At 50.6% G+C, this 23,019-nt stretch overlaps 1 protein-coding gene across 2 annotated transcripts in view; it reads left to right on the forward strand.

Annotated features, from left to right (window-relative positions):
• The window catches only part of DYNC2I1 (dynein 2 intermediate chain 1), a 61,681-nt gene extending 42,504 nt beyond the window's left edge, over positions 1 to 19,177 (forward strand). The window contains exons 20-25 of one of the 2 annotated variants that reach the window (XM_039255855.1): positions 2,834 to 2,894; positions 5,947 to 6,046; positions 6,236 to 6,367; positions 8,125 to 8,348; positions 11,267 to 11,437; positions 18,964 to 19,177. In XM_039255855.1, the coding sequence (XP_039111786.1) occupies positions 2,834 to 2,894; positions 5,947 to 6,046; positions 6,236 to 6,367; positions 8,125 to 8,348; positions 11,267 to 11,437; positions 18,964 to 19,021 (746 nt within the window). In that variant the 3' untranslated portion in view covers positions 19,022 to 19,177. Of the gene's footprint in view, positions 1 to 2,833; positions 2,895 to 5,946; positions 6,047 to 6,235; positions 6,368 to 8,124; positions 8,349 to 11,266; positions 11,814 to 18,963 lie in introns of those variants that run through there. The other variant, XM_039255856.1, reaches the window with a different exon arrangement.
• Positions 19,178 to 23,019: the final 3,842 nt, after the last annotated feature.

Raw genomic sequence — 23,019 nt, forward strand, 5'->3', positions numbered from 1 at the left:
GTGTTCTCCCATCGCTTTCTGCCTGTGTCCTTCTGCTCTGTGAGCTGTGAGTTCTCTGTGCCCTTCCATTCACTCAGGAGTCTCAATCCTTGAATGCACATTTGGGCTGTCTTCCCTTTGGTTTTGACATGTCAGTGCCCTCGGTAGACTCCCTGGAGCTCTCAGAACCCAGCTCGGGTGTGGGGTGGAGGCCCGTCTAGTGCGGGAGGAGCCCAAGCATTTACTGAGCCAGCCTCGGGCGCGCTTCGCAGTAGAAGCGGACAAGAGGCCCCCGGGAATCCCAGGCAAGGCTGTACCGGGGCTTGTGCTCCAAAAAGGGAGGTGCCTGAACGCAGGGTCTTCCAGCTGGCTCCCCGGGAGGGGCTGACAAGAGCCTTAAAGAAACCTTGGCCAGAAAAGGGTGCCGTCTGAACACGCAGGCTGGGATTGTTTATCCACGCTCTTGCACTTACAAGTCATGCTTCGTCCTTCTTCATACACCGCAGGTCTAATTAGCATGTTAAGCCCCACCCCTGGGTGTGGACTTAGTATTAAAATGAGGGCGAAAGTTGGTGAAAGGTCAGTGCTGGGGTCCATCTTGGCTCAGACTGGTTTGGTCTGGTTCTCACAGTTGAACTTCCCTTTTAGGTGCTGGAGGGTTAGCACGGAGTCTGAACTGGAGCAAACCAGTCAAAAACTGGGTCAGGGGCTTGTTTGGAGCTTGTGGCTTCTGGCATCGGGCATAGTTTCTGGCGGCAAGCAGCACCTATAAGCAGGGCTGGAAAACTGAGGACCCTGGTCCCTGCTCTGTCTCAGAAGCAGGGTACCTACAGCAGTTTGTTCTTTTCGATACCATGGCGTTTGGTTCCCAGCAAACCTTGGGAACCAGGAGACGGTTGAGTCTCGTGCTCCCGGACCCTCTCCTAACATCATTAGCTCCAACCACCTACTTCCCAGTGGCCGGCCCCTTCGCCCTGTCTGCGGCAGGGGTCCGACCCTCATCTCTTCCCACGCCCTGTGTGCAGGTCTCATGGTGAATGTCACAGGCAGTACTTGGAAGTTACTGTGGGTTCTAACTTCCATAAAAACGAGGCTGAATCATTTCACTGATTTCACTAGTAAACATTTTGAGGCAGGGTAAACGTTCTCAAGGTTTTCTTATAGCATCCTCTCTGCTTATCATGAAACTATTATACTGAGCCCGTATGAGACTTTTGGGTGGGTCACAGTCTTGGAACGTTGGAGCAGGACAGCATCTGGGAGGTGGCCAAGCCCTTCCGCAGCTCGGATTGATGTTGGGGCTGGACTCCCGGTTGGGCTCACCCAGGCTTCTGCCCTGACCCGAGAATGCTGCAGCCTGTGGAGCCCATCTTGAGGCTATCTATGTTGTGCACTCATGCCATGACCAAGGTATCTTTTAGGAACTTTGGATGGTAGTAAGGAGTTACAGAGTCTCTGCCCATAGTTCATAATCTGCCTGTGGAGGCCAAATCTTGAATAAAGATGCTTTGCAGGAAAATGGAAGGCACACCAAAGTTACCGTAGGGCAGTGTGTATTTCATTGTTATGTGCTGCTATGTAAAGACACCTTCTGTGTACAGGACCGCTTACCAAACCCTGACCCTGTTTCAACTTTGCTTTTAGGAAAAGAGGGGATGACATTATGCCAGGACTCCGTGCTGGAAAGGCTCTGGCCATTAAATGTCCATAGGAGTGTTTGGGGTGGTTCCAAGCTGTCATATGTGTGTGTGACAGTAGTGGCCGGTTGGAGAACTCAAATCATGGTTAGGACTAAGCATTTACCTCATCCATTGATGAAAGGTTCTCTTAACAGGCTGGGTGCTGTCTTGGGTGCCCCAGGGAGTGTACTCTTATGGGGAGGCTGGTGTGCAAACCGCATGTGATGTGACTGCCAGATCAGAAGTGCTTAACAGGCCAAGCAGCCAGGTCAGGGAGGACTCCCCAGGGGAGGTCACATTTGGGCTGAGACTCTCAGCCCTGGAGTTCCTGTAGGAAGACAGCGTGCTGGAGAACAGGGAGGGCGTTTTCAAATCTGTGACAGCAGCGTTGAACATTCTCGTATCAGAGTTGGAACTGTGGCAGAGGCCATCGTACGTAATTACAGTCTCCCTTTCTATTGCAAGTTGAATTTGTCTGTATAGTTAGGATTTATATACTCCCTACGTTCTAGGAAGTACCTTGCCCAGAATTTGGGTCTCAATATACATGAGGTGTTTTGTTTTGTTTTGTTTTTTAAATACATGAGGTTTTAGTTACCTCCTTTGCAATAATTACAAAAAATGGGGAGGATATTGGAAACGGATGAAGGAGGCAAAGCCAATGAATGGCTGACGGGTCAGAGTTGTGGCCATAAGTGCTTTGGGGGTCCAGGGAAGGACAAGCTCCAGTGGTGCAGGGAAGGGGGTGCAGACATTGAGCGGCGGGTGCCCCTGTGCGCCCCACAGCAGAGAGGTGGCCTGCGGATGTGCCTCTGCATTTGTGCGGGGGCTTCCCTGACGAGCATGAGACCACCCCTGGACCCCGACAGCAAAGCACTGCTGTTGGGAACTAACTTCAGGGGTTTTTGATTTTGCTTTTGTTTTGCTTAGTGTCCTGCCATTATTTTATTCTCTTGAATCTAAAACTGGGAAGCTTGACTGGTTCCACCAGCCCTTTTCTCATAAGGCAATTTATAGGAGCCTCAGCCACGTCAGGGAGGGAGCACTCTTCATGGCCCCTGATTTGATGTTACTTCCTAACCCAGATACTTGAGCAATGAAAAATGATTCAAAGCAACTGTATTGGATTTTGGTTTATTAAGAGGTACATTTATTTATGGTTTACCTATTTTTAGGTTTAATACCTGGAGGGAGGATAAAATTGGTGCACAGTGCCACTATTCAGCTGAGTGACAGGTAAGATGCGCCGCCTGGACCTACACCATCCGCTTCATCCCCCTAAAACCTCTCCCACAGAAGGAAATAGCATTAGGGGTTAGACAGTAAATGCGTCAAGTTTGCATTGAAAAATCCAAGTTTTCACATTGTATATTTGCTAAATAGTTTATTTGCCAATTAGTTTAATATTAATGAGTCAGTGTAATAAATACAGTTGCTAGGTATAGAGCTAACATTTTCTTCTTTGATTAAAATAATTTCTATCTTAGGGGGGCCTGAGTGGCTCAGTGGTTAAGCATTCGAGTCTTGATTTCGGCCCAGGTCATGATCTCACAGTTCATGACATCAAGCCCTGAGTCCGACTCTGCACTAACAGTGCAGAGCCTGCTTGGGATTCTCTTTCTCTCCCCCTCTCTCTGCCTTTCCTCCGCACTCTCTCTCTCAAAATAAATAAACTTTAAAAAGAATAATTTCTATCTTCTAAGCCAGTACTATTTGACTGCTTTTCATCCAGTTTTAATACAACTCTGAGGTTAAATAGGTACATTTCAGGAACTAGAAACACCAATATGAAAGTTGTTTTCAGAAATTTTGATTTCTGTTTTTACTCCTGTAACTTAACATGACATAAAAATTCTTACTAAATGTATAAGTATTGTTTGTGGTATTTCTATACCATGTTGATTTGTTTCCCAAACACCTTTTTTTGTTGTCATTTACTGCAGCTGATAGCATATAATTTACCCTTGAAAAAAAATTTTTTTTGGCCTGATTCTTCACCATCAGCCAGAGCGCCTCTGGGTTGTATTAATAAATTTGTATGAATATAATTATTACAGGGAGTCACTTATGTTTAAAAAGTCCCCTAGTACGTGGTAGAACCACCCCCAGGTTCTTGCTTGGTTCTGGGCTTGTCTCGGGCCCTGGGGCCCTTCCTGAACCTCCCCAGGGGTTCGAGAGGGGTCCACTGAGATGGGAGGTCGACCACGAGCGTGCTCGATCAGAGGGAGCGGTGTGTGGGAGGCCCAGAGGCACAAGCACTGGACACATTTAGGGAACTGCCAGTAGGTTGCTGTTGGAGGAGATGGGGACGAGTCCCTGGCCGGGCCTCGTGTTTGCTATGCTGCAGGGTCCAGACTGTTCCCTTGCAGGAGGTTGGGAGCCAGTACAGGGTTTTAAGGCAGTGAGTAAGTAGCATGTCTTATTTGTGATTAGGAATGATCGGCTTGGCAGCAGTGTGAGATTGGACAGAGGAAGGGAGGCTGGAGTTGGGGAGACCGAGAGGCTGTTACAGGACTGATAAGGAAGATAAGGGTCTGAAGCAAGGTGGCCATCTTGCGTATGGAAGGACTGACTTCTGTTAAAGGGGCAGAGCTGAAGAAACCTGGTGACTGACAGGTTCAGGGAACTGCCGCTCACCAGGGGTCTGTGTCAGCTGCCAGTACTGCACACAAGATGAAGGAGTTGGGCAGGATCTGGCCACCAGCCTTGGGTGGGCTGGGCTCGTGGTGATTGTGGAGATGACCAGGAGGTGGCCAGCGCGCAGCAGGGACCTTGGTTAGAGGCACAGACTGAGGAGTCTTTGGCTGACAGGTGACATTTGCAGTCTTGAACGTGGAATAGGGCCAGAGTCCTGAGTCAGAAGTGGATGTGGTGGAAAGAGTGGCCATGAGTCCCTTCCTGTTACAGATACAGATGCTGAATCAAGTTAAAACTAACAATAAACTACAGGGAGTTTTTCCAGAGAAGAAGAGGACGGTGCCAGGACAGGAATGGAGCTTGAAGTTAGTGTGCAAGATTTTGTGTGGTGTGGAGGCTGGAGTATCAGGTGAGGCTGGCGCAGGCCTCCTGGCTCTGCGGGGCTCAAGCCTGTGCCGAGCAGTGATGCATCGGGCTTGCCTGAGGCTGGCAGCTGTAATTGAGCCCAGTGCAGGACTTGAACTCACCGCCCCTTCAGTGAGAGAGAAACCCCAGAGGCCCCTCCCCAGCCCCGCCGAGATCAGGGAGCATGCAAGTCCCAGAACCCCAAGCTCTAGGTCTGGTCTGGGGTCAACCGAGAAGGCAGGGTCAGAGTCTCAGACCAGTGGCTTAGCATCAAGGCTCTGGGACAGCTGCCCGGTGGGCGGTGTTGGAGGTGGAGGAAGCACTGTCCCACCACTGAGAAGGCGCTTTGAGACTCGGAAACAAAGGCGACTTCACTGAGTTCAGACAGCATTTTATCCAGGGTAACTAAACTGACAGGGAGGATTGAGCCGGTGACAATCCGGAGCTGCACAGCTATTCTCTGCAAGGTTCAGACCGTAGTCCACAGCTTATGTAGAGTGAGGGGAGGTGTGGAAAGGCATCATGGTGAGGTCAGAGGGTTCACACGCACCTCAGAGAGTTTGTACGCACCTGACTGCAAGCTAACCTATAATTCAATCTACTGGCACCATCTGTGCTCCGGGAAGGGAGACCCAATGTTATCTTTAACAAATTTGCAGATATAGCCAAAGCAAGCCTCCCCAGTCCTGGCCGACTGGGGAGTATATACACTTCTAACGTGTATATACTCATCTCCAAGGGGCCCAGAATGTGTAGCCCCAAGAGGGGGCGTGTACAAGATGGAGTCAGTATCGTCAGCACTTCTATGGGAGGGGAGGGGAGATGCTTCCATAAGCTGGGCTCCCGGGGCTCTTAGAGGATGCAGTTCAGAGAGAAAAATTACAAAAACTGCAAACATGAGGAAACACCTACTGTGGTACAACAAATAGGTTTAGCAAAACAAGACCTTGAGATGATGGTGGCATCTAAGAGACATTTCTAGAAAGAAACTGTTATCTCTGAAATTTAAGAGTCAGTGAATGGTTAACTAGATGAGACTTAGCTGAAGAAAGAATTAGTGAATGAGAGACAAGAGCTGGAGCAATTGTCTAGCTCATAGGGAACATGGAAGGAAATGGAGAAAGAGCAGCAGAGGAAATGTGGGGTCACCTATTCTGTCTGCTGGCACACGGCGCGGAGTAAATGTGTTATGTGGTGTCATCCCTGACGAATCAGTTCATCTGTTCATCCTTCTGTTTCTTCCCAGCCTTTCCCGTAAAGACTGTGAATTCTGGGGGGCCACGCAAACCCTCAATGTGAAGTTTCTGCCTTCAGATCCTGGTCACTTCATTGTTGGCACAGACGTGGTAAGTACTAGTTTAAAATCTTATTCTGTAACTCATTCTCCTTTCCTGGCTGCTTGCCAAATACCTTCATTAAAGATTAACTTACTGTTTGCATTTATTGTGATGCTGTTTCACTTGTTTCAAGAATAACTGCTTTATCCAGCCTCATACCTAATCCATTTTAGTCACCATTGGTCTTCTTATCGCCAGGGTCTTATAAGTCATGGCACCAGACAGGATTTGAGAGTATCTCCCAGACTGTACAAACCCCAGCAACGTGGCATGAGACCAGTCAGAGTAAATGCGATCGATTTTTCACCATTTGGAGAACCAATATTCTTGGTAAGAGAGTCAGTTGTTAAAGTACCACTTCCGTTTGGGCAGCAAAATGCTGGCGGTGGCCTCTGGGAATGTTTAAAAGCGGGTGAGTTGCCAGCACACTCTGGTACCTGCGGTCTGTGCGGGAGAAGGTCCCCTCTGTGTGGCCAGGGCAGAGCAGTCCACGTGGCTGTTGAATGGACCTTAGACGCCTGTCCCTTCATGTAATTGGAGCTTGAGGAAAGTTACAAGACCCTGCCACAACATCACACGCTTACCTCCACGGCTCCACCCTGTCTCCCCAGTCGTGTGTGGGTGTTTCGCGCTCTTCTGTCTGAGAGGAAGTTGCACAAACGGTACTTTATCCCTAAGTAGAGTGGTGTGGGTTTCAGGAGAACAGGGTCGTTCTCATGTAGCTGCGATGCGGTCCTGACCATCAGGAAGTTAGTGCTGGCACAGTCCTGTCTTCTGATGGACAGGGCTGCCCCACATTCCACGGCCATCCCCATAATGTCCTGTTGGATAAGCAAAGTAACACCCAGGTCAGGAGTCTCATTCAGTTCTGGGACAGGTCCTCAGTCTCTCCTGACCTTGACATTTTTAAAGGGCTTGGAACGAGTCTGTGTGATGTTTCCTCACGATTAGATTCAGTTTTGCTCTAACCTGTGTCTGCCAGCTCCCTTCATGGTGGAGTCACCACTTTCCCTGTCTGGTTACCAAGCATCTGTGGGGGGATAAGGGGACACTACGTCCACATCCCACATACGGCCCCTCCGGCCCCCTCGCTGGCCCTGGGATCCCTCAGCAAGGCTTGCCTGCATCTGTGACTCGGGAGATTGCCAAACAGTGGTTTCCTATCCTTTGCCTTGTCTCCGGTGCAGGCGTGCGTGTGTGTTTTTATTACGCGAGTGTGGACACCTGGTTGCCCACTCTCCTCATTGGGTCACACCCCCCACTGTACTGCGTGATTGATTCTGCTGCTCAGACCGTCCTGGGGACCTGCCTCGGGCTGGTTCTTGTGTTTTCTGACCTCATTCTGCGAGCCGTCCTTTGCTTCTGGTACCGCAAACTCAGAATCAGCCTTTTCTCCAAGAGGCCCTGCCCCAGTCAGGAGAAAAATACCTGCAAGCCAGGATCTGGGCAGGAAGAAGTGCTCCTTGGACAGGACACAGCATCTCTGTCTGCTTCTCATAAACACGTGCTTGTCCCACATCTTTAATGCCAGGGTGACTCAGGGCTCCCTCCACCCCTGACAGTGGGGGACCTGGCTCCTCTGGCCCGTGACATACACAGAACACTTTGTGGGCGCTAACTCAGGCCCCTGCTCTTCTTGAGGGAGGAGGTGAAGGAGTAAAGATATTGAATAAAAAGGAATCAAGCTTCTCTTCCTAAGCTTAAAATTGGTTTTTTGCTAAACCAGCCAAGTTTTATTTGATAAAAATTTCAATCCAAGGAGAATATATAACCATATTATCGGTTCAAATTTATGTACTTTTTTTTTTAAAAAGGTGGGTTATTTAGTTCTCTGGAGCCAATCTGAATGGCCTGAGGGTGAATTAGCAGTAGTCACCTTTGTTAAAGATAAACAGCTATTTATATCTTCACTGAATTCATTATTAGCCATTTGGGGAAGGGGAAGGGTTTAAGGTGTATCAGGATCTCCTGGGTGGGTGCTCACCTTTGTAGCTGACGAGGACAGAGTGTCACTGAGGTGTCCCCCGCTGCTGAGGCTGAGGGAATAAGGAGGAGCTGTGACAGACAGTCCCCTTCCCTGTCCCCAGGCCGGCTGTTCAGACGGAAGCATCAGGCTGCACCAGCTGACCAGCGAGCGCCCCCTCCTGCAGTGGGACGGTGGCACCGGCGGCCACGCCGTCACAGGCCTGCGCTGGTCCTTGACCAGACCTGCCGTGTTTCTGGCCCAGGATGACACTTCCTGCATTTATGTTTGGGACCTCCTGGAAAGCGATCTGGGTCCTGTGGCCAAACAGCTCGTCTCCCCGGACAAGTAAGTCTGATGGCACCGCTGCCCCCACAGGTGGCTCTTGACACAGGCGCCCTTGAGGGTCTTTGTACTTAATTTATGCGTAAGGTTGCTACGCTTTAAAATGTGGCTATTTATGTTTAAATAGTTTTTATGTTTACATCTTTAAGTAGTATTTTGAAAACCACTTTAAAATGTGTTATTTCATACTTCATCCAGAACAGTCTGTGGATTAAAGAATTCACACTGTACTGTTTTCCCATGATTATCATTGTAGAAATAAAAGAAGCTTTTGTGAGCTCCTTAGTTATGTTCATTTTTTAGTCTTATAAATTCAGTAAATGTCCAAGTGATATAGCGTCTCCCTTCTAGTTTCGGAGAAGGGATCCCACGTGGGAATCAGCAACTCACATAATTTCACTTCGGTGTCAGTCGATGCCCTGGACTGAGGTCACAGTTAGACCAGCCCCCTCTCCCCACCTCTGCTCTGATTAACGTGAAACCCAGCCATGATTCATTGTTGTTTCGTTTAATTGAAAGTTGAAATATGTGTACAGTTTTCACTATGAAGGGCTCTCTCTTGACTCTGCTTTGTCTCTACACCTGTTTTCTTTCTTGAGATTTTATATTTCTCCTCAATAAACTCTCCTGCTATGAAATGAAGGCTCCTAATGACCGAGGGAGGGCAGGGCCACCCGGCCACATCCCACGTCCCTTTGTAGAGTGGGGGGGGGGGGGCAAGCAGTGATCAGACTAGGAAACGGTTTGACTGACGTTAGCATACACCACTAAGATCTGAAAAAATTAAGAACTGCATTTACTTAGTTCAAGTACTGTGTATACTTACCTTATTCTAATTATTAAACAAAGACATCATTAAACTCCAGACTGTGATTCACACATAAACACATAATGCACGCACACTCATGTAACACAGCAGTGTTTACGAGCACCTACTGTGCGCCCAGCAGCACTGCTGGCGCCAGGGGCCGTGGTGAACCTGCTGGTGGGCCCGTGTCCCGATGGGGCAAGGGAGTGGTAAACACACTGGAGTCCACTCGTGGCTCCCACAGCCGGTGAGGAGAGAGGAGGTGGGGGCAGCGGGGACCAGCGGAGTGCCGGGGTCTCGGGAGAGGGCAGCGAGCCGCTAGGCGGAGCGAGAGAAAGGCTTTGGAGAGGGTGGGGGCCTCCTTCCTGAGAGCCCTCCCGTCCCTGGTCAGAGCAGCGTCTACTTTGAGAAGTGGGCTTCACAGGAAGGGCTCAGTGTTTCTTCAGTGTAGAGAAGGACTGAACAAGAAGAAAATAACAGTTAAAAGGCAGGAGCTTTGGGGCACCTGGGTGGCCCGGTTAGGTCAGTGTCTGACTCTTGACTTCGGCCCTCGTTGTGATCTCACAGTTCGTGAGTTGGAGCTCCGCATCGGGCTCTGTGCCGACAGTGGGGAGCCTGCTTGGCATCCTCTCTCTCCCTCCCTCTCTGCCCCTCCCCCACTCACTCTCTTTCTGTCTCTCAAATAAATATATATTTTTTTCAAAGACAGAGCTGAGGTAGAAGGGAGACTTCACATTCAGGGCTACTTTAAGCCCGGGACGATAGTCACCTGCTTGCCCGTGGTCTGCAGGCAGGCCGCGCCAGTGCGTGGGGAGCAGCGCCGAGGTGGTGGCAGCTGCTTTGAGCCCAGACTTTGCCTTTTCTTTCCCACGCTCGCTGCTGGGCTTCTGTCTACCTCACGAACCCGAGGAGCGGGCTCCATGAGCAGTGACCGTGGGACTGGCGCTCCCGCACCTATCTGAGTGCTTGTCGCGAGGCCCGGTTCAGCGGCGCCCGCGGTGCGCGTCTGCCTTCGTCCTGCCCCTCTTCCCGAGTTCGTGCCAGTGAAGTGTCGCCTGTATTCTGCACTAGTGTGGCCACCACTGTTGAAGCACCAAGTAGCGCCAAGTGACTGCTGCGGTTTTTCAGTTTGCTCACCTGCTGCAAGCTTCAGAGCACGACCTGCAGGCGGGCGTAGACCGGCCCACCTCACAGAGGCTCAGGCAGGTCCCTGTCAGGGAGTGTGACAAGTGTACAGAGTATTAGTGGGCAGGCAGACCCTGTGGGGCCACAACTGGTGCCCGCCGTGGCCGCTGGCATCCACCTCGAGGGGCACACTGTGTGCCAGTCGTGGATCCCACCGAACGTGGCTCCTGTGGGTGCTGGTGGCCCTGGTCACTATGAGGAGACAGGGGCGGGGGGTGGCGGCAGCATTGGGGTAGGTGTGAGTGGGGATGGCCTGGGCCCTCCTGCTGAGTAAAACTGGGACGAATGTGTGACAGAGGCATTCCCAGGATGCTGGGGACCCTGACCAAATTAGGCATAGTCAGGCCATCTGGTCAAGGGAGGGCTCTGGAGGTGACACCACTGAGCCAGGTGTCGAAGGATAAGTGGAAATGAGCCAGAGGAAGACAGGCAGAGAGAGCGTCCAGGTGTCTCATGGGAACTGGGGTCTGGGCGGCCTTGAGTAGACCTGGGATGCACGACTGCAGCCTGTGAGGGGAGAGGTCAGAGACAGGCCCCCGTCAGAGAAGCCGGTGGTGAAGGGACAGGAGGCAAGGTCAGGGCTGCTGGGCCGGCTCTAGGTTTCTCGCTGGGCACCTGAGAGCCGGCTGGCATGCCCGTTCTCCAGGGGCACCAAGTCGGAAGGGAGGTCTGGCGCTCAGGACATTAACCTGGGCTGGATCACAGGTGTCTGCAGGCAGCGTTCACCCTGATCAGTGATCCTCGCAAACACACAGATAGGTTTTCTAAGTGGTTTCTACAGAATTTTATGCATTTATTTCTGGTCTAAATGTCCTTTTATTTGGCAATGACTGAAATTTTTAGAACTTCCCTTCCTTTTTACCCCTCCCTTGGAGGATAGATGATTTGGGAGACTCTTAGTCACACAGTATGTGCCTCTCGCTTTCAGGCTGGTGGCCATGACGGTCGTGGGTGAAGCAGAGAAGGCCAGTGGTGGATTCCTGGCCCTCGTGCTGGCCAGGGCCTCCGGCAGCGTGGATGTGCAGTTCCTGAAGAGGGCGTGGGCGGCCCCCACGGCAGATGAACTGAGGAGGCTGCAGCTGCTCTTGCAGGGAGCCCAGTAGGAGGGGGCGGTGAGATCGTGTGTGCGGGGAGCCCAGTAGGAGGGGGCGGTGAGATCATGGGTGCGGGGAGCCCAGTAGGAGGGGGCGGTGAGATCGTGTGTGCGGGGAGCCCAGTAGGAGGGGGCGGTGAGATCGTGGGTGCGGGGAGCCCAGTAGGAGGGGGCGGTGAGATCGTGTGTGCGGGGAGCCCAGTAGGAGGGGGCGGTGACATCACGGCCAGCTGGTGACCAACCGTGAAGAGTGCATTTCCATCCGCCAGCATATGCACCGATGTGGATACAGGACGTGTATTATGTATGTAACTTACTTTACGAGAACGTCACCTCAGTGTTCCCGGTAAATAAATCGCTATTTTTGAATGGAAACAACAAACATCTGAGTGCACGCTGAACTTTAGGGAAAATAGTCCTGGTGATTACGCTCTTCTCTGAGAATATTTCTACTTATTTTTAGAACAGCTTTAAAATATTGGTACATTTATATTTAAACAATCTGCCATGAGAATGTATTTTAATAAACAGTTTTCTTAGTTACGCAGAAAATGACATACCCAGGGTATAAATTAAAAGGAATTCCTTTATTGAAATCACCTCTGCCAATGACGTTTTCTTAAAACTTTCTTAGGCTTCTCTGGCAGTGTTTGACATATTTTGCATTATGCTTTAGTATTTAAAATGTCTTTGTATAAAAATAACACAAGTAAATAAATTCTCTCTTGAACATGGCACTCTGTTATAAAAGGGATGTAAGGCCAGGGGAAATCTGGGCTGAGAACGGGGAAGCCGTGGATGGCCTGTGCCAGCAGCTAGTGTAACCTGGCCCCGTGACGGGTGAGGGTAGGCAGTGCGGGCCCAGACTGGGGTTCAATCCCTCCAGCCACATGCGACTTCTACTTAGCCAGCCTCAGGAAGATTTCACTGCAGAACTGGGGCATCTTTTACCAGGAGGGGGTCTGGGAGGCCACCTGCCCATGTCACCCGACGCCCTGGGACAGTGCTGAGCATCTGTCACCTCTGCGTAAATGTGTATGTGTCTGGCTTCTTTGGAAGGTGTGCTCTTCCTCCTTCACTGGCCGAGGAGCTCTGTGGACAGAGACACGACCGTCTGCTCACCGTCATCTCCCAGAGCTGCGTGCCTGCCACGTGCCACCAGTTGGTGCTTGGCCAGCGGTGGAAGAAGGAAGGAAGAGATGGATGCCTGGTGGTCGAGAGATGGCGGGGAGCTCTCGCTAATGCAGAGCAGAGCCCCGCCAGATGCCATGTTTCATGACTGGATGTGGAGATTTTAATTCTCGAAACAGGCTCATCCCCCTGTTGCCTCATCTACCCGTCCCTCTCCCCAAATCCTTATTTGTGAAATTTGACTAAATTGGAATTGAGAGGAGCCTAGCCACTCCTCCAGCAGTAACCAGTAACCTCCAGCAGCCTCCAGAATAAGCTGGCATGACGTTAGCAGCCATACTGGCTTTTCTAAGTCCCAGCAGAGGCTCAGGAAGACACAGAAGGGACAAAGCCCTGACCCACTTCTAGGTGTGAGATTGTTGGATGCCCCTGGAAGTGCCATGGCGTCTAGGGATTGAGCATCTGCCACTGCCGGCTGTGTTTTGGACCAAAGCCTCTGTCTGCACCTTCCCATCCCCCCGGAAGACTGCTTCTCCCTTCGGTGAATGCTGCTGTCTGCTTTTACAGACACCTCTCCACCCCTGTGCCCACCCTCCATTGGCACCTCCTTCCTCCCCTCTGCCTCGAGACCCCAACACCAGGAAATACCAAGAAGGAGATGAATGGCAAAATATAATTTTGCCAAAATTATCCTTGAGGACGTGTGGAGATTAGAAGGGTCCCACCGGCAGTGCTTACTGCAGAAGGTAGTTTTGTGGAGTTTCACTCTTCGTTCAGAGTGTCTAAGAGACGTTAAGGAAGAGGAGGCCCAATCTGAGTCCAGCAGGTCTGTTTTGGGCTGGAGGTGTGCACGGCCCTTAACAGTGTCTGGAAAGAGAAGGTCCCGCTGAACCCTGCTTGTTGGCACCCGCAGAGTCTGGACATGACCGCTCTCTGAGGGCTGAGCGGACCAAGAGTGATGAATGGAGTGCTGGGAAATAGATTGTTCACGCAGTGCTCGCAACAGTAGCCAAACATGGAAAGAGCCTAAATGTCCATCAACGGACGAATGGATCAAGAAGATGTGGTTTATCTACACGATGGAATACTCCATGGCAATGAGAAAGAATGAAATCTGGCCTGTGTAGCAACATGAATGGACCTTGAGGGTGTTATGCTGAGCGAGATAAGTCAGGCAGAGAAGGACAGATACCATATGTTTGCACGTATAGGAGGATTAGGAGGAACTTAACGGAGGACCATGGGGGAGAAGAAGGGGGGAAATGGTGGCGGAGAGGGAGGGAGGCAAACCATGAGAGCCTCTTGAATGCTGAGAACAAACTGAGGGCTGATGGGGGTGGGGGGAGTGGATGGGGGGTGATGGGCATGGAAGAGGGCACTTGTGGGGATGAGCACTGGGTGTTATATGGAAACCAACTTGACAATAAACTATTTCAAAAAAAAAAAAAAAAAAAAGAAATGAAAGAATATTATCCTGAGGACCCAGAGAGGGAACGACCTCTGGAGACAATCAACCAGAGGAAGAAATACGGGCAGCAAACCACAACCCAATGGTAGGCTGTAAGAAGAAATGGCTTCCATGAGAAGGAATAGAAAGCCATGGAGAGAACAGGCTTAACAATAAATAACTAGAGAAAATGCATAAAATAAGAATCAAAGTCCACACTAAAGGTGATGAGGGGGTATTTTCCGTAAGGAGTAAGGGGTCAGTTATGTGCTTGAGGAGAGTCTCAGGACACAGAGGGACAAATTGAAACAGTGAAAGACCAGAGTCCAAACTAGGAATTACAGGTCTTTCTAAGGACGAATAATTAGAAAAGAAGTAACAGTAAACAGTGGAAGAAAAACTTCCTTTGTTGATAAAAGGCCTAATTACGAATGTTGGAAGGCTCAGTGGGGGGTGGTCCACAGACAGGAACCAGGTCAACATTGCTTAAAATACCAGTGCGCTTTCAGAGTCCAGGAAACGTATTTTATTTTTCCTCTGTTTTCCTCCTTGATTAATTGAGCATTTTTTATGATTCCATCTTATGTCTCTTGGCTTATCACTTATACCTCTTTAATTTAAAAAATATTTTAACGTTTATTTATTTTTGAGAGAGTGAGACAGAGCATGAGCGAGGAAGGGACAGAGAGAGAAGGAGACACAGAATCTGAAGCAGCTCCAGGCTCTGGGCTGTCAGTACAGATCCCGACATGGGGCTTGAACTCACGAACAGTGAGATCATGACCTGAGCCAAAGTCGAACACTTAACTGACTGAGCCACCCAGGCGCCCCTGATCTGTTTTAAAACCTTTCCATTTAATTCTGTGGCATCCAGAAAATTGAATTAAGAAGAGTAGTTGGTTCTGAGCGTCCTGCTTCCCCACGGCTTAGTGGTGTATACTGAAGGCTGGGAGACGCCTTTCCGTGTTTCACCCAGATCACAAGCTCAGGCAGCCTCGGCTCTTCTCCTGGGAGCTGTGTGCCAATCCTGAGGTGTAGCCGGTTCCTGTCCCCTTGGGGGCACTGGGGAGCAGATCGCCTCTGCCTGGCCCAGCACTCACCCCGACCCGGGACATGCCGGTTCCGGTCATGGCCCCAGTGGGATGTGCGAGCTCCATGTGCAGGCAAATCTTGGATCCGAGGCAGGCCCGGTGGTAGTGGAGAAGGGAAAGCAGATTCACTAGCTTCCCCCGGGCATGGGAAGCCCGCCTGTGGGCGCCTCACCAAGTACGGGGTCGTGCCAGCTGAGCTTACAGGTTCCTAGGAGCCCCCTGAGACTGTGCTCCCCAGGCAGTGAGCACCCCTTCCTGTCCTCCCTCCTTCACACGGGTGCCTGCTCCTAATGAGAATGGGAAGCCTTCCCAAGGGGGTTTCCGGGCACCCATTCCAGAGCCTCTATGTCACACGTGCCACCTGCTCCCTCGCAGAGGCGCCCTCCACACCTGCCCCTTCCCTCACCCTGGGCATGTCTGCTTTCTCACACCTGCCAGGGTGCAGGATGCAGGGCACACTGGTGACTGTGTGGGTGGCCAAGAATTGTGCAGAGAGGAGGGCAGGGCTGATTTCCAGGGAGGAGAGGGGCCAGGCCTCAGAGAAATGTGGGCCCGGACTTCCTGTCGGCCGCCTGTCGGATGTGTGAGAGGACGGGGGCTGTGCCGTGGGGCGTGGGGAGGGGTCCACTCCGGGCACGCGGGGCTCGAGCTGGCAGGCCTCCCGAGGGCTCTGTCCGTGGCCCATGCCGGGTGTGGGTTGTGGTCAGGTCGGAGGAGGACTCCGGTGACTTCTGTGCCAGCTGAGGGATGTGCAGGGAGGGCGGCAGAGGAGCCACACGCAGTTGTGTCGGGACGGAGCTTTCTGTGGCGTCTGAGTGGCGTCAGGTGTGTCCCCTCTCTGCCCGCGCTGAAGCCAGTGCAATTGCGTTTCCTGATAGGGGGGATGAGCTCTTTATAAAACAGCAAACAAGATAATGGGATTTTTATTTCCACGGAACTGAAAGAGTCTTAAACTGCTCACAGGGAAGAAGGGAGATGGCAGGCACCAGAGGCCACACTTTAAAGACAGAACGTGTAATGCCAGGTGCTGGTTGGAGCGGAGAGTCCCTGCGCTGACAGCCCCAGGCCACCAGCACGGCCACGGCTCTGCTCCTGCCACCTTTCCAGAGGCTCCAGCCACGGGGCCACCTGGCAGGTGCAGCGCTTCTGGGCCAGGCTCCTGGGAGCCCCCAAGTCCCTGGGACCCTCTCGCCCGTGTGCTCCCGCTGCTGGGCCAGCAGCCTGCTCCCCGAGGCCCAGCTCCGCGGGGCTGTTGTGAATGGAGTATGCGAACTGACCTGAGCCTCAAGCCGTCTCTATTATTTCACTTATGGCGGTTGGAATGAAGGAATTCTCTTAAATATGATGGTGTTTTCTGAACTATACAAGGAGATCATATTGCAAGGTTCTTGCTCATGTTTTTACTTGGACGAAAGTGTAACCTATTTTGCATCAAGTTTTTACTAAGAGTTTGATATTTTACATATATTCTTCAAAAACTTAAGTTTATTTGGGGGCACCTGGGTGGCTCAGTTGGTTAGGCGCCTGTCCAACTTCAGCTCAGGTTGAGATCTCCCGGTTCGTGGGTTCGAGCTCTGCATCAGGCTCTCTGCTGACAGCTTGGAGACTGGAGCTGCTTCAGATTCTCTGTCTCCCTCTCTTTCTGCACCCTACCACCCCCTCTCAAAAATAAACATTAAATTTTTTAAAAATAAAAATTAAATTTATTTCTGAAATTATAAAAAGTAGTATTTGCATTTTGAAGGTAACTGAGAACTACACTAAAAACACAAATAAGAAAAAAACTGTTCTTCGCATTATTACATTTAGCCCAGTGTCTTTACATCTGTATTGTCAGGACACGGGCAGTGAATCTGTCCTCGGTGCAGGTGCCTACCCTGGCTGGCCTCTTCTGTGAGGCTCCACCTCCTGCTTGCGCCCCCAGGCAGCCCTCTCCCTTGGAGAGAGTTAATAGTCACCATCCCAGACTTTAGCCTCTACTACAAAGCTGTCATCAAGACAGTATGGTATTGGCACAAAAACAGACACATAGACAAACGGAATAGAGTAGAGAACTCAGAATTGGACCCACAAATGTATGGCCAATTAATGTTTGACAAAGCGGGAAAGAATATCCAACGGGAAAAAGTCTCTTTAGCAAATGGTGCTGGGAGAACTGGACAGCAACATCCAGAAGAATGAAACTAGACCACTTTCTTGCACCACACACAAAGATAAACTCAAAATGGATGAAAGACCTAAATATAATATAGGAAGCCATCAAAATCCTAGAGGAGAAAACAGGCAAAAACCTCTTTGACCTTGGCAATAGCAACTTTTTACTTGATACGTCTCTGAAGACAAGGGAATTCAGAACAAAAATGAACTGGGGGCGCCTGGGTGGCTCAGTCGGTTAAGCGTCTGACTTCGGCTCAGGTCATGATCTCACGGTCCGTGGGTTTGGGCCCCACATCGGGTTCTGTGCTGGAAGCTCAGAGCCTGGAGCCTGTTTCAGGTTCTGTGTCTCTCCCTCTGCCCCTCCCCTGCTCATGCTCAGTCTCTCTCTCAAAAATAAACTATAAAAAAAATTAAAAAACAAAAGTAAAAATGAACTATTGGGACCTCATCAAGATGAAAAACTTCTGCACTGCAAAGGAAACAATCAACAGAACTAAAAGGCAACTGATGGAATGGGAGAAGATATTTGCAAATGACTTATCGGATAAAGGGTTAGTATCCAAAATCTATAAAGAATTTACCAAACTCACCACCCGAAAAACAGATAATCCAGTGAAGAAATGGGCAGAAAACATGAATAGACACTTTTCCAAAGACATCCAGATGCCAACAGACACATGAAAAGATGCTCAGCATCACTCGTCATCAGGGAAATACTAATCAAAACCACGTTGAGTGACTCACACCACTCAGAGTGGCTAAAATTAACAACTCAGGAAACAACAGATGCTGGCAAGGATGTGGAGAAACGGGCACCCTCCTACACTGTTGGTGGGAATGCAAACTGGTGCATCCGCTCTGGAAAACAGTGTGGAGGTTCCTCAAAAAATTAAAAATAGAACTATCCTATGACCCAGCAATAGCACTGCTAGGAACTTATCCAAAGGATACAGGAGTGCTGATGCGTAGGGGCACCAGTGTTTATTGCTTTCAACAATAGACAAATTATGGAACGAACCCAAATGTCCATCAACTGAAGAGCGGATAAAGGAGCTGTGGTTTATACACACAATGGAAAACTGCTTGGCAATGAGGAAGAATGAAATCCTGCCATTTGCAACAACATGGATGGAACTGGAGGGTATTACGCTGAGTGAAATATGTCGGAGAAGAACAGGCACCGTGTGTTTTCACTCATGTGGATCTTGAGAAACTTAACAGAGGACCATGGGGGAAGGGAAGGGGGAAAGATAGTTTCAGAGAGGGAAGCAAAGCCCTAAGAGACTCTTAAGTACAAAGAAGAAACTGACTGTTGATGGCGGATGGGGAGTAGGGGTGGGGCGTTGGGTGATGGGCATGGAGGAGGGCGCTTGCTGGGATGAGCACTGGGGGTTGTATGTAAGCGATGAGTCGTGGGCATCTGCTCCCGAAACCAAGAGTGCATTGTCTATGCCATATGTTAGCTAACCTGACAATAAATTATATATTTAAAAAAAAAAAATAGGTGTTGCTGATCCCTATCTCCATTCCAGTGGGACACCAAGTTCCTCTAGATCGGCTGGTGTTTGGGGTGATTGTGGAAGACAGAGGTGAGGAAGGAAAGTAAGACAGAAAATGTTCCAAGGGACGCTGGGTTTTTAAATATATAATCACTTCAGAGATGGCAAAGAGGCATATTGAAATGTCGCTTCTCCCGTTTTGTTCAGAAGGAGGACATGCGATACATCGGGCAGCGTCACTCGGGTCTTGGTGAAGCACACATGATTCGACCCGGAACGGAAGCCCTGCACGCTCCTGCCTGTGCCGTGCACCCCAGTCCTCCAGCCACTGCTTCTGGAGGGGCTCCTGCCCCTCCTGTGTCTGCCTTCGCGCTGTTTCTCCAGAGCGTGGACAGCCGGCGAGGGTTCACGCGCCCCGGTCTGGGCCGCGTGTTTGCAGTTCACACCAGCCCTTTCCGTTTTGAAAATTTTGTGACGTGTTCTGAGATACTTGGAGATTTCTACTCTCTTTAATTTTGTTGTCTGGCGCATGATAGGCAGTCAGCTGCATACACAGTAACTTTTTATTTTACCGCATCAGACAGAAGATGCTGTGAATCTACTTAAAATTGTAACAGGGATTGAAATTGGAATCACAATTACGCAGGTATAAAATACCCAAGCACCCACAGGCCGAGGGTCGGAGGTCTTGGGTTTGCACCTGCCCGGTCAGAAGTGACACGCCCCTGCTTGACTCCTGTTGGCCGTGATGACGAGGGGCGTCTTGATTCCAGAAACATAACCAAGCTGTGGCTCACATGCCAGCGTACACCCGTTCTAGCTTCAGTATCACGTGACCGTCTTGTTCTGCCTGGCACCCTGGCTTCCAGCCGCCCGCTGGCTGGGGTCCGGAACATAGTCAGGCCCCCTCCCTCACGTCGCCGGTTTTCTGGCCTTGAGGCTTGTCCTGCTCTGCCATGTGGCCCTTCCTGACTAGCTTCTGGACCTTTCTGTGTGTTCCAGCTGTGGTTTTTAATGGGAACGCTCGTGCTTCTCTGTGGCTACGTTATTCTGGGGCACGGTCCCTCCATTCTGTCGCCCCAGAAACGCCTCAGAAAGATAGGACCCTGCCCCTCCTTGTCTCCACACTGTATTGAATCACTTACCCCAATTTGATTAGGCTCGAGTGTGAAGGTTTTTTCCCTGTAAATTCTAAGATTTTGCTCCAAACCGCACAGGAAGGACCTAAATTATATCTTTAACAGCGTCACTGCGGATGCCAGCGTCCTGACCCGTGCTCAGGCACCCTGCAGCCCCGTGCGGCTCCGTCACACAGGCACCTGGGAGTGACTCTCCTCAGTTCACGCCTGCAGCCGGACAACAGAAGCAGAGCTTAGCCCCCAGGTGTGGTGCACATGTAACTGATGGGCCTTAGAATACACGGCAGGCCGGCCTTGTCCTAACAAAGCAAGCGGTTTTTCCAGGAACAGGTTTGTTTATGACAGAGTGAGACCCGCTGGAATCGATGGAAGTCAACAGTGGGCCAGAACACGCTTGAATTCAGCCCTGGCAGCGGGTCAGGCCAAGTCAGAGTCCTTTCCTCCCAGACTTGTCGTCACGGGGGCTCTGAGCCCTCACGGAGGCCGCGCTCCATCAGGCCCCCACTTGACTTGGCCAAGGGAACAGGTGTGGCCTTCCCACAGCAAGACCTGAGCAGTCACCCACTGACCGAGCCACAGTGGCCATGGCCACTCCAGAGCCAGTCCTGCTCCGGGGAGCACACGGTTGTGCACACATACGTGTGCATGTGCATGTGTGCGAAGTTCTGGGGTTTTCCAGAGTCCTTTGTTTCCTGCTCGTGGGCAGAGCCAGATGCTCCATGTGCTCCTGTGTGACCACTGAGCTCCTCTGTTTTTATGAGCAAGATTTTCCCAGGTAATCTGCTGTTGGGGACATTCTCCATCTAGACAGCTTTGGCGGAAAGCGACTGGCCTTCTCTTCTAGGGTTCAACTGCGCTTCTCATGCGTGAGCCTTGCTTGGTTCTGGTGACCTTCATCTTTCCCTTTGTGTGGGTTTCTAGAGTAGGCGTTCATGTGCAGGGGTGTGTGCATTAAGGCTGGCTGTTGGGCAGGGCTCAGAGTTTGAGGTCCATTATGGAGCCTGGCAAGAGCTTCTCCTTGCCAGATGGGGGCTGTAATGACCCCACGCCACCCACCACGTTGCTTCCTGACCTCAGTGGACAACTGCTTCCTTGAATGTGAGACACATCCATTTCTACATGGGAAATGGCACCTGGGGTTTAGTGACATGGATAGTTTTGGCCTATTTTCTGTCTTGTTCCAACATCCTGTTGCTCTGAAAATGAAGGGCAGGAGATGGCATTTAGCCAGCACAGGGATAAGAGTGTGGTCTGCAGTCAGGCCCAGCTGGGCCCCAGCCGCGCTTTGCCTGAGTCTGGTGGGCAGTGTGGACAAAGCGTCAGCCTCCCCTGCTCCTCGTCCCCATCTGTAACCGATCCTTGAGGAATCGGGTGATGAGCCACATTCTTCACGGAATGCAGGTTGAATGAAATATCCACGTGAAGTGTGTAGCACGATTGCTGGCATACAGTAACCGTGAACTAAATAAATGTAAGGCATATTCTGTGTCAGTTCCAAAGACGGGTTAGGCACGTGATTAAATTATGGCTAAGTATGGTTATTCAGTTTGAAAAAAATAAAAGACCAAATCTCTTAGTGTGTTCTGCGCACGGTCATGCATAAAAAATGTACTTATTAGTCAAAAGGAATTCCAAGTTTTAGTGTTTCCATGGCAACAGAACAACAAACACTGACCCAGAAATAGGAGAAAAGTCAGAAATAAAATTGTCCTTTAAAGGCATCTCTGAGTGCCCTGTGGAGGAGCAGAGAGCAAATGCCACCCTCCCCAAGAGGCCGCCCCCCCAACTCCTCGGCAGCACGCCCACCCACCCTTCTCTCTCACCTTCCACCTGCCGCAGCCGGCTCACCTGCAGCGCCCTCAGCGAGGTTGTCTTTGGTTTATTGTCCATCTCCTTGCACACCTGGAACAGCATCTGGCACGTAACAGGCGCTCAGCAAATGAATGAACAGAGTTGAAGAGTCTTGGCTGTTGGCCTGTGATGTTGGTCCTTCGAAAGCCCAGCGGATGTGCTCTGACTTTCCTGCAGACACCCCGTCTCCAAACGTTAGAACAGCGAAAGTAAGGAAAAATTAGAAGTGAAAGGAAGTTATGTTCTTTCAGTGTGACGTGTGAGGGGACATCTTGTAACTAAACTTCTCTTGGGCCTCTGGAAGCATCTTGGTATTTAGTGTAAGAATTAGCATTTTATAAGGAATCTGGATTTTCCCCTAAATTAAAATGATAAAACAGACTACTTTAGGGTTAAAAATGTAGCTGTTTTTCCTGAGAGGAAAGCTTGAATTTCTAGATCACTTCTGTGTGGGATTCCTGAAGAAAGTACTCTGTGAACATCTGCCATTTATTTTTTGGTACATGGTCCCCGCACGACAGGCGCCTGCCACTGCAGGTGTGAAGGGAGCGGCGCACGGGCTGCCCTACGGCATCCGCTCTGCTGGACGCCAGCTGGCCACCACCAGCCCTCCCCGAAGGCGCCTGCGCTTCAGGCGAGACAAAAAAAGAAAGAAAAAAGAATACAACCAAGAAATAAAAGAATCAAAAAAAATAAATAAAGGAGAAGAACAGACAAAAAAAATATAAAAAAAAAAAAAAAAAAAAAAAAAAAAAAAAAAAAGACAGAACAACACCAAAAAAAAAAAAAAAAGAAACAAAAAAAACAAGGAAGAAAACAAAAAACAAACAAAAAAAGACACGCCTGAAGCGCAGGCGCCTTCGGGGAGGGCTGGTGGTGGCCAGCTGGCGTCCAGCAGAGCGGATGCCGTAGGGCAGCCCGTGCGCCGCTCCCTTCACACCTGCAGTGGCAGGCGCCTGCCCTCTGCAGGCGCGGTGGCCGTGTCTGCGGGAATTGGTCTCACGATTGCTCCTGGGGCTTGTGACTGGGAGTCCTGGCTCTTAATACCCCCCTCAGCACCGCGTGTCATTCCTTCACCCTCTGGCACTTCCGCTCGCGCTTGTGAAAAGGTCTGGTGTCAGCAACACAGCGTGGATGCGAGAATGGTCTGGGGGGCTTCCTTTTTCTTTCCTTTTCTGTCTCGTTCTGGTTTTATTTCCTCCAGACATTTGGGAAGCATTTGCCGATGGAAAGGTGGGGTTATCTGTGGTGAGGAGGCCGGCTGTGGACACTG

Source organism: Hyaena hyaena, unplaced genomic scaffold, assembly GCF_003009895.1.
Source record: "Hyaena hyaena isolate Hyena2069 unplaced genomic scaffold, ASM300989v1 scaffold_548, whole genome shotgun sequence".
NCBI classification, from domain to species: Eukaryota; Metazoa; Chordata; class Mammalia; order Carnivora; family Hyaenidae; genus Hyaena; species Hyaena hyaena.